The 11,591-nt window shown below is 50.9% G+C and overlaps 2 protein-coding genes across 2 annotated transcripts; both read right to left on the reverse strand.

Moving 5' to 3' along the window:
• Positions 1-468: 468 nt before the first annotated feature.
• LOC116494763 (protocadherin beta-15-like) lies at positions 469-4,236 on the reverse strand. Its single transcript, XM_032196827.1, has one exon. The coding sequence runs from the start codon at positions 4,050-4,052 to the stop codon at positions 1,611-1,613; it is 2,442 nt and encodes an 813-aa protein (XP_032052718.1). The 5' UTR covers positions 4,053-4,236; the 3' UTR covers positions 469-1,610.
• A 3,244-nt stretch (positions 4,237-7,480) lies between these two features.
• LOC116494765 (protocadherin beta-4-like) lies at positions 7,481-11,242 on the reverse strand. Its single transcript, XM_032196829.1, has one exon. It carries the CDS (start codon positions 11,087-11,089, stop codon positions 8,654-8,656), a length of 2,436 nt encoding a protein of 811 aa, XP_032052720.1. The 5' UTR covers positions 11,090-11,242; the 3' UTR covers positions 7,481-8,653.
• Positions 11,243-11,591: the final 349 nt, after the last annotated feature.

Genomic DNA, 11,591 nt, shown 5'->3' on the forward strand with positions numbered 1-11,591 from the left:
GAGAATTCCCACGATGATGTCAGTCAGCTCTCTGAGCGCCCTGAGATGATTCCCATCCAAATCCATGGATGTTTATGGATCCAGGTGGAGCAGCAAATCCCACACACATTAAAAAATGCAATCTGTATTGATCCATGGGGTACACCAAGAGTTCCTGGCATCCAACAGGACTTTATGCCATTGATCACCACTCTTCTGGGCCCACCTGTTCAGCCACATATGCTCAGGTCTCACAAGACCCACAAGAGGCCTTCTAGCAAGTCTGTGCTACCCACCCTTTTCCTTCAGGCAAAAGCAGTCACATCTCCAGGTTGAGGACACATTCCCCCAGAACAATACCTCAATAAAGGAAACAATTAAAAATATATATAATAAATAAAAAAGCACCCAGACTTTGGAAAAACCATGGATCCTTTACAGAGCCTTCCTGATAAGAACATTACTACAAAGACTCTCTCCACAACAGCATCCTTTTTATTGCCTGAATGGCACTTGGGCATTCGTTCCATTTCACTTTTACAGACAAGGGTATACAAGTTTAATAATGGTAAAGTGTATAATGCAGCACAACAGAACATGAGAGTTTTTATGTATCCAGTCCCAGAACGCCTTCTTTCCAAAAACCCATTGTTATATGTTGGATGTCAGTCCTTCTTAAGGGGAATTCGTAAGACAGTGTTTAAATACACAGCCAAAGGAGAAAGGGAAAAAAAGGAAGATGCAAGCATTCTAACAAAAACCTGGAAAACCAGACCATGATAATACTTCCCTTTCATTGAGGAACCCATTCAAGCAACAATGAAAACAATGACACAAAAAAGGATATTCCTTTTTAAAGTCTATCTTTCTTCTGCCTTGTAGACAAACATCCTCTGAGGCAATGTACCAAGATGCCTTCCATCCACCCAAACACAATGATCAGGGTCAAAGCTATGAATAAGTAGTGTCTGTTGGAATCATTAGTCCTGCTATAGTTTTGAGTCACTCCCAAGAACATGGAGCACTGCAAAGTCTGGCTCTGCATGTATTTGCTGTGCCCTGGAGAAGATGAGATGGTGCAACCCAGATAATTACATGTTTCATGCCAACCAAGGTGGAAGAACACACAGTGCAAAAACACATGGTGCCAACAAGACTCACACAGAGAGATCCAGGACTCAGCAAAGAAAGAGTAGCACTTGCACTGCAGTGATACACTCGGAGAAATCCTTTCTTCTCTGCAGAAAAGAGAGGAGGGCTATACTACCCTGTCATTTGCAGAATCTCAACATTTTGCTTCAGGGTGACAGGGTGATTTTCAAGGTTTTTCCGAATTACAAGCACATAGCCAGAGAGCCAGGATCAAACCTTGCTCATGAAGCACTTTGGAGAACTCAGTATCAGAGCTGAAACATCATTGCATGAGCAAAAAGCCTTGGTTCTCTTACATTTTTTTATTCCTAATCTTTTTCGGGGGGAGAAGAAAAATATACATCTGACTTAGTGTTAGAGGGTCATTTGTGAAGCCAATTACGAACGCAGTTTTAATCTCTAGGAAACAAGACTGAATACCTTTAGCCAGATCCCTTCCAGCTCCAAGGCATGAAGCCTTTCACTGTGTGGACTCAGACCTAGTTAAATGGAAGGCCATTAAAGTGTCCAACAGATGGTGTACCAGAGATGTCCAGGGCTGCATCCCCAATGGAGTTCTGGATGGCATGGAAATCCTCTGTGTCATCAACACCCCTGCCTGTGCCAGAGTGCTGTGGTGGCACGCTGGGGAGGATGGGCTTCAGGAACTTGAACTCGCTGTTGCCCGACCCCGTGGAGAGGTTGATTTCGTAGCAATAGGCATGGGGCAGAGTCCCAGCAGCAGCCCCAGCAGCAAGACTGCTCTGCAAGTTTCCTGAACCATATAGCACATGCCCTCCTTTCAGCTCCTTTCTCTTGAACACCTTGCAAGCAACAAAGGCGGCGACAGATGTGAGGAAGAGGAGGGAGACAAAGACCAGTGAAACGATTAAATACATTGTCAGCGAGCTGTCTTCATCCTGCACAGCCAGCTCCTGCTGTGGCAGGTGTTCCTGTGAGAGGCCGTTGAGCAGGAGTACGTTCAGTGCTGCCGTGGCCGACAGAGGTGGCCGCCCATTGTCACGCACCAGCACCTCGAGCTTCTGCTTCACGGCATCCCTCTCTGTCACTGGCCTCCTCAGACGCACCTCCCCATTTTGGCTACCCACAGCAAACAGCCCGGGGTCTGTGGCCCTCAGCAGGTGGAAGGAAAGCCACGAGTTCTGACCAGAGTCCGCATCAACGGCCACCACTTTGGTGACCAGGTCCCCCACCTCAGCCGACGCTGGCACCAGCTCACTGGATGGCGGGCTGCTGTCCTGAGCAGGGTGCAACACCAGTGGGGCATTGTCGTTCTCGTCCACCACGAGAACGCGGACGGTGACATTGGTGCTGAGGGGAGGGGACCCCGCATCGGTGGCACTCACCAGCACCTCAAGCTGCCTCACCTGCTCATAGTCCAGTGGACGCAGCACAAACACATGTCCGTTCTCTGAGTTGACAGAGATGCAGGAGCAGGGGTCCCGCTCTGCAGGATATACAGGCCTCAGGGAATAGGTCACCTTGGCATTGAGTCCTGCATCTGAGTCCGCTGCACTGATAGCCCCAACAAGCACTCCAGGGATATTGTTCTCTCGCACATACATTGTGTACGATGTTTGGTTGAAGACAGGGGCATTGTCGTTGACATCGGAGATGTCCACGGTGAAGGTCTGGGTGGTGGTGAGAGGAGGAGAACCTGTGTCTGCTGCTGTGATGACCACAAGGTACCGAGATGTCTCCTCCCGGTCCAACGTGGTCACTGTCACTAACTCATAGTAATTCTTATAGGCTGGCCTCACGGAGAAGGAGAGCTGGTCTTCAAGGGCACAGCTGATCTCCCCATTCACACCAGAATCCCGGTCCCTCACAGCAAAGAGGGCGACCACTGTCCCAGGCTCTGTGTTCTCAGGGAGGGGGCTGCTGAAGGAACTCACCACCACCTCTGGTGCATTGTCGTTCACATCCAGCACCTCCACGACTACATTGCACATGGCCGATATGCCCCCACCATCAATTGCCCGCACACTGAGATCATATTTCTGTGTGGTCTCATAATCCAGGGACTTTGTGACACGAATTTCACCAGACATATTGTCAATTGTGAATGGCAAGTGGTTCTCACCCACTGACTGGCTGAACCTATAGGTGATGTCACCATTCAGTCCCATGTCTGGATCAGTAGCCATGACATTGAGAACCACAGTGCCCATTGGGGCATTTTCCAAAACCCGACCAATGTAAAGCTTCTGTGTGAATACAGGAGCATTATCATTTACATCTAGAACTACGATGTGGATTTGGGTGGTCCCGCTCCTAGGTGGAGAGCCACCATCTGTAGCAATGAGACTCAAAAGCAGCTCTGGCTGCTCCTCCCTGTCTAGAGGCTTTTCCAGTACCAATTCTATATACTTGTTACCTTCAGCTGGACTCTGTGTGGAAACACTGAAGAACTCGATCTCGGGAGTGATGGTGTAAGCCTGGATGCTGTTGCTGCCAACGTCCAGGTCCTGAGCAGCCTCCACGGGGAAACGCGAGCCAGGGTCGCTGGTTTCCAAGATCTGAAAAGTGACTCGTTCCTCGGGAAAGACCGGCGAGTGGTCGTTGACGTCCTCCACGGCCACCTCGACACGAAAGAACTGCAGCGGGTTTTCCAGCAGGAGCTCGAAGGCGAGCGTGCACGTAAGCGAGCGGCCGCACATCTCCTCGCGATCGAGCCGCTCCGCCAGGACGAGGCGGCCGGTGGCGCGCTCTAAGCCAAAATGCTGCCGGCCGTCCGGGGAGGCAATGCGTGCCCGGCGAGCCGAGAGCTGCGCCGGCGTCAGCCCCGCGTCCTCCGCCACGTTGGCCACCACGGAGCCGCTCTCCCCCTCCTCGGCTACGGAGTAGCGGATGGGCTCGCAGCGAACGCGCGGCACGCACAGCAAAGCACACAGACAAAGCACTTGCCTTGCAGACGCCATGGCGGGGCGGCGGACACCCTCCGTCTGCCGCAGTCCTCCGCGGGAAGCGGCGCCCGGCAGCAGCGCGGCGGCAAGGGCGGGCGCCCTCCCTCGCGGCCTCCCTCTCTCCCTCTCGCCGAGCTCGGCTGGCGGCCCGCAGCGCGGCACTCCGGGACCGGCAGCGGCTGCTGCGGAGGACGGCGCGGACGACCGCTCGCCGCCGCCTCCCGGCTGCGCTGCGCTGCGCTGCGCTGCGCTGGGCTCGGCCGCCTCCCCGCTCGCAGCCGCTCGCCGCTGCCTTGGCCACGAGCACCACCCTGCGGCCTGCGGCGGGACTGCTCCGGGACGGGACGCGCTCCTGGCCGCCCACTCGCAGTCTTTCACAAACGCCGGCGTGCTCACACAGCTTCCCTGCAAACTATACGTCTACAAGGACTCTCTCAACAGCAGCAGGCTTTTTGTGGAAGGAATTCCGTTCGGGTGTTTATCCCATGTCACCTTTACAGGAAAGCATGTGCTGTGTGGCCGTAATGCAGCTCATGACTGCAGCGCAAAGCAGCGTGAGCTTTTCCAACTGTTCAGTGCCATACCACCGTTATTCCAACAACCTGTTCAGCTGTTCTTCTTCCTGTGGTGAGAGTCTGTCTTCAGGGGAATAGGTAACACCATGCTCCAACACAACTCATACAGGAAAAGAGAAGTGGAAAACGTCGAATGAGAGCTTTCTAAAACCATAAAACCATGAAAATTCATGAAGAAGCTATAGGAAGTGGGAAGGAAAGTGACGGGATAAAAGTGAGAGACCAGTTTTTAACTTTGCCTACCTATAGAGTTGTTGTTCATTTACCTTAAAATCCTGGCAAGCAGAAGTGCACAGGGCTTTATAGCTATCATCGATCTCAGCACGGAGAGTGCTTCTAGAGCTTTGAGGAAATCTCCCGGAGACAGCCAACCCTTCTTTTCAAAACCGCAGGGATCTTGGGTTGTGCACGTTTTTTCTGTCCACTGGAGATGATAATATTCACTCTAAGAACCTCTCTTGCTGGCCCAGCTCGAGGAGCACACATCACAAATACATACAGGGCCCATGCATCTCAGAAACAGAGATAGAGGAACCAGCTAAGAAAGCAAGATGCACTTGTGCTGCATTGAAACACAGGACTCACAGCACCCTTTCCCTGCTGACATGGGGACATGGCTAAAGTGCATTACATGAGCGTGACTTGCTTTGCTTTTAAGGAAGGATGGCCAAGTGGCATTGGTGTGAGCATCATCTTTGTCTACCAATCTCACCCTTGTGTAACATCCCAGAAAAGACAGGGTGGGGTCCACAGCGTTCCCTAACAAGGAGGACAAATTAATTAAGGAGCCAAAGAACAAAGTACTTAACGAGCGAATTTAAAGAGCCAAACCCTACAAATGAAGTACTTCAGAAAAGATATTGTCCGAGATGAAACAAATTGCCTGAAGGAAAGAAATTTTACTTTCTTGATTTTATCTGTTTTATTTTATTTTTCCTTTGACGGGTGAAGAAAAACATACATCTGACTTCGAATTAGAGGGTCATTTGTGAAGCCAATTAAACAAGCAGGACAAAGAACTTAAGAAGCCAAAGAATTTAAGGAGAGAAAGAACTTAAGAAGACAATTTGAAGAGCCAACTTTTGCTCAGTTCAGAAGAGATCTCGAGTGAGGTGAAACATATCACTGCTTGAATGATGGAGACTTTGCTTTCTTTCATTCAATTTATCTGCTTTTTTTTTTTTATTTTTGAGGTGTAGAGGAAAACATATATCTGACTTATTTTTAGAGGGTAATTTTAAAGGCCAATTTCAAGTGCAGGTTTACTCTCCGGGAAACAAGGGTGAAGGGTTGTGAGCTAGATCCCTTCCAGCTCTAAAACACTAGACAGGGTCTGGCCTCACCACTGGTGAACAGAAGGGAAATACGGTTTTCCTTGGACTACTCGAGATATTCCCTTTACATGTTCAAGAGACTCTGCTGATTCAACCATCATTAGGCTTCTTTATGGCAAGGGTATGATGCTGGCACATGTTCAACTTGGTATTCACTGGGATCCCCAGAGACTTTTCCACCAGCCTGCTTTTCTGGAACATGGCATTGTTCCTCCCCATGTAAAAGATTTTGCACCTTTCCTTGTGGAACTCCATGAGGTCCTGTCAGCCCATTTCTCCAGGTTCTCCAGATCCTTTTGATGACAGCAACACCTTCTGCTGTAGCCAACACTTCCCCACCTCAGCACAATGCCATTTTATAGTACCTGCTGACTTACAGGGGGTACACTCTGTCCTATTATTTATATTATTTATAAGGACATTCATCAATGAATAAGAGGAATACGAAGTGGGAAGAAACCGATATGGATCATCGAGTCCAATACGTAGCACCAAATAGGACTAAAAAAATATTCAGACCATGTGACTAAGAGCACAGCCCAAATGAACAGCCCAAATTTGCTCAAAATACCTTCTAGTCCTACTTCCAAATCGTTTATAAAAACATTGAAGAGAACTGGGTCTAAAACGAAGCCTTGGGGGACCCCACTGGTGACTGGCCACTGGCCTGATGCAGCTCCATTTACCGTAAACGTTCAAGCACAAACCATCAGATAATTACTCACCCATCGTATGATGTTTTTGTCTAGCTGTATGCTGGACAATTTGCTCAGTAGCATCCTAAGGGAAGCTGTGTCAAAAGCTTTACTGAAATCCAAAATGATTACAGCAGCTGCTTTCCCTTCATCAGCTACATGGGTGATCTTATAATAAAAGGAAACAAATTTGTTAAACAGAATCTACCCCTCATGAAGCCATGTTGGCTGCGACCAATGACTGTGTTGTCCCCCAGGTGTGATTTAATAACTCCTAGGATTATCTCCATAATTTTACCAGGCACTGCCATGAGACTAATAGGCCTGTAGTTTCCAGGGTCTTCTTTCTTGCCCTTCTTGAAAACTGGTACAACATTTGCCAGCTTCCAGTCAACTGGGACCTCTCCAGATTCCCAAGAACATTGAAACATAATTGAGAGACGTCCCACGATGAAGTCAGTCAGCTATCTGAGCACCCTGAGATGAAACACATCCAAATCCATGGATGTTTATGGATTCAGGTGGAGCAGCCAATCCCACACATGTTGAACAATGCAATCAGTGGTGATCAATATGGGACACCAATAGTTCCTGGCATCCAACAGGACTTTGTGCCACTGATCACCTCCCTTCTGGGCCCAGCTGCTCGGCCGCTTCTTATGCTCAGTGCTCACAAGGCCCACAAGAGACCAGCCACTATATCCTAGATACCCACCCTTTCCCTTCAGGCACTAGCAGTCACATCACCAGGTTGAGGACACATGCCACCAAACCAAAACCTCCATTAAGGAACCAATTAAAAATATATATAGTAAATAAAAAAGCACCCAGACAGACAGTGACCCAGGACAACAGCATACTTTTTATTGCCAGAATGGCACTTGGGCATTCATTCCATTTTACTTTTACAGACAAGGGTATACCAGCATAAAAATGGTACAGTGTATAATGCAGCACAACACAACATGAGGGTGTTTGTGTATCCAGTCCCATATCACGACCTTTCCAACGAGCCATTGTTATAGGTTGGGTATCAGCCCTTCTTAAGGGGAATTCATAAGACAATGTTAAAATACACAGCCAAAAGAGAAAGGGAATAAGAAAGGAAGATGCAAGCATTCTAACAAAAACCTGAATAACCAGACCATGATAACACTTCCCTTTCACTGAGGAACCCCTTCAAGCAAGAATGAAAACAATGACACAAAAAAGGATATTCCGTTTTAAAGTCTATCTTTCTTCTGCCTTGTAGACAAATGTCCTCTGAGGCAATGTATCAAGATGCCTTACCATCCACCCAAACACAATGATCAGGGTCAAAGCTATGTATAAGTAGTGTCTATGTTGGAATTGTTAGTCCTGCTACAGTTCTGAGTCACTCCCAAGCACACGGACCACTGCAAAGTCTGGCTCGGCACATTTTTGCTGTGCCCTGGAGAAGATGAGATGGTGCAATCCAGTGAAATATATGATTAATGCAAACTGAGGTGGAAGACCACACAGTGCAAAACCACATGGTGCTGACATTACTCACACAGAGAGATCCAGGACTCAGCAAAGAAAGAGAGAAGAACTTGCACTGCAGTGATACACAGGGCTAACATCTTTCTTCCCTGCAAAAAAGAGACGAGGGCTATACTGCACTATCAACAGCCCAGACTCACCATTGTGTTTGAACACAGACTAAGACAGGGTGATTGTCAAGATTTTTCCTAATGACAAGCATTTAGCCAGAGAGACTGAATCACACATTCCTCACGAAGCACCAGTACCAGACCTGGAATATATCATTGCCTGAGAACAAAGGCCTTACTTCTCTTATACATACATATATTTAATTTCTCACCTTTTTTGGGGGGTGAATAAAAACACACATCTGACTTGGTATTAGAGGGTCATTTGTGAAGCCAATTACAAATGCAGATTTAATCTCCAGGAAACAAGACTGAATATCTTTAGCCAGATCCCTTCCAGCTCCAAGGCATGAAGCCTTTCACTGCGTGGACTCAGGTCTAGTTAAAGGGAAGGCCATTAAAGTGTCCAACAGATGGTGTACCAGAGATGTCCAGAGCTGCATCCCCCATGGAGTTCTGTATGGGAAGGAAATCCTCTGTGTCAGCAACACCCCTGCCTGTGTCAGAGTGCTGTGGTGGCATGCTGGGGAGGATGGGCTTCAGGAACTTGAACTCACTGTTGCCCGACCCCGTGGTGAGGTTGATCTCGTAGCAATAGGCGTGGGGCAGGGTCCCAGCAGCAGCCCCAGCAGCAAGACTGCTCTGCAAGTTGCCCGTGCCATACAGCACATGTCCTCCTTTCAGCTCCTTTCTCTTGCACACCTTGCAAGCAACAAAGGCTGCGAAAGATGTGAGGAAGAGGAGGGAGACAAAGACCAGTGAAATGATTAAATAGATTGTCAGCGAGCTGTCTTCATCCTGCACAGCCAGCTCCTGCTGTGGCAGGTGTTCCTGTGAGAGGCCGTTGAGCAGGAGTACGCTCAGTGCTGCAGTGGCCGACAGAGGTGGCCGCCCATTGTCACGCACCAGCACCTCGAGCTTCTGCTTCACTGCATCCCTCTCTGTCACTGGCCTCCTCAGACGCACCTCCCCATTTTGGCTACCCACAGCAAACAGCCCGGGGTCTGTGGCCCTCAGCAGGTGGAAGGAAAGCCACGAGTTCTGACCAGAGTCCGCATCAACGGCCACCACTTTGGTGACCAGGTCCCCCACATCAGCCGACGCTGGCACCAGCTCACTGGATGGCGGGCTGCTGTCCTGAGCAGGATGCAACACCAGTGGGGCATTGTCGTTCTCGTCCACCACGAGAAGGCGGACGGTGACATTGGTGCTGAGGGGAGGGGACCCTGCATCAGTGGCACCCACCAGCACCTCAAGCTGCCTCACCTGCTCATAGTCCAGTGGACGCAGCACAAACACATGTCCATTCTCTGAGTTCACGGAGATGCAGGAGCAGGGGTCCTGCTCAGTGGGGTGCACAGGCCTCAGGGAATAGATCACCTTGGCATTGGATCCTGCATCTGAGTCCACTGCACTGACAGCCCCAACAAGCACTCCAGGGATATTGTTCTCTCGCACATACATGGTATACGATGTCTGGTTGAAGACAGGGGCATTGTCATTGACATCGGAGATGTCCACAGTGAAGGTCTGGGTAGTGGTGAGAGGAGGAGATCCTGTGTCTGCCGCTGTGATTACCAGAAGGTACTGAGCTGTCTCTTCCCGATCCAATGTGCTCACAGTCACCAGCTCATAGTAATTCTTGTACGCTGGCCTCAGGGAGAAGGAGAGCTGGTCTTCAAGGGCACAGCTGATCTCCCCATTCACACCAGAATCTCGGTCCCTCACAGCAAATACAGCTACCACTGTCCCAGGCTCTGTGTTCTCAGGGAGGGGGCTGCTGAAGGAACTCACCACCACCTCCGGTGCATTGTCGTTCACATCCATCACCTCCACGACTATATTGCACATGCCTGAGAGACCCCCACCATCAGTTGCCAGCACACTGAGCTCATATTTCTGTGTGGTCTCAAAATCCAGGGGCTTTGTGACACGAATTTCACCACTTGTGGCATCAATTATGAAGGGCAATTGGTTCTCACTGACTGCTTGGCTGAACCTATAGGAGATATCACCATTCAGTCCCACATCTGGATCGGTGGCTTCAACTCTGAGAACCACAGAGCCTGCTGGGGCATTTTCCAAAACCTGACCAACATAAACGTCCTCAGTAAAGGTGGGAGCGTTGTCATTTACATCAAGAACTACGATGTGGATTTGCGTGGTCCCACTCCTAGGTGGAGAGCCACCATCTGTAGCAATGAGACTCAAAAGCAGCTCTGGCTGCTCCTCTCTGTCTAGAGGCTTTTCCAATACCAATTCTATAAATTTATTTCTCGGATGCTTAAAAGAAACACTGAAGTAGTCATTCTCTGGAGCGATGGTGTAAGCCTGGATGCTGTTGCTGCCAACGTCCAGGTCCTGAGCAGCCTCCACGGGGAAACGCAATCCAGGGTCGCTGGATTCCAAGATCTTAAAAGTGACTCGTTCCTCGGGAAAGACCGGCGAGTGGTCGTTGACGTCCTCCACGGCCACCTCGACACGAAAGAACTGCAGCGGGTTTTCCAGCAGGAGCTCGAAGGCGAGCGTGCACGTAAGCGAGCGGCCGCACATCTCCTCGCGATCGAGCCGCTCCGCCAGGACGAGGCGGCCGGTGGCGCGCTCTAAGCGAAAATGCTGCCGGCCGGCCGGGGAGGCAATGCGTGCCCGGCGAGCCGAGAGCTGCGCCGGCGTCAGCCCCGCGTCCTCCGCCACGTTGGCCACCACGGAGCCGCTCTCCCCCTCCTCGGCTACGGAGTAGCGGATGGGCTCGCAGCGAACGCGCGGCACGCACAGCAAAGCACACAGACAAAGCACTTGCCTTGCAGACGCCATGGCGGGGCGGCGGACACCCTCCGTCTGCCGCAGTCCTCCGCGGGAAGCGGCGCCCGGCAGCAGCGCGGCGGCAAGGGCGGGCGCCCTCCCTCGCGGCCTCCCTCTCGCCGAGCTCGGCTGGCGGCCCGCAGCGCGGCACTCCGGGACCGGCAGCGGCTGCTGCGGAGGACGGCGCGGACGACCGCTCGCCGCCGCCTCCCGGCTGCGCTGCGCTGCGCTGCGCTGCGCTGGGCTCGGCCGCCTCCCCGCTCGCAGCCGCTCGCCGCCGCCTTGGCCACGAGCACCACCCTGCGGCCTGCGGCGGGACTGCTCCGGGACGGGACGCGCTCCTGGCCGCCGACTCGCAGCCTTTCACAAAAGTCCGGCAGTTTCTTGCCGGTCAAACTGAATCCAGGCAAACTGAAGTTCACAGTGTTTTATAGTTACCATCGTGCCCAGTATCATGGGTGCTTCTAGAGCTTTGAGGTAATCTCCAGAAGACAGCCAACCCACCTTTTCTAAA

Source organism: Aythya fuligula, chromosome 14 (genome assembly GCF_009819795.1).
Source record: "Aythya fuligula isolate bAytFul2 chromosome 14, bAytFul2.pri, whole genome shotgun sequence".
Taxonomy (NCBI): domain Eukaryota; kingdom Metazoa; phylum Chordata; class Aves; order Anseriformes; family Anatidae; genus Aythya; species Aythya fuligula.

What these genes read in the sequence shown, in the direction of transcription:
- LOC116494763 (XM_032196827.1), bottom strand. Translation starts at nt 4,052, where the DNA reads ATGGCGTCTGCAAGGCAAGTGCTTTGTCTGTGTGCTTTGCTGTGCGTG.
- LOC116494765 (XM_032196829.1), bottom strand. Translation starts at nt 11,089, where the DNA reads ATGGCGTCTGCAAGGCAAGTGCTTTGTCTGTGTGCTTTGCTGTGCGTG.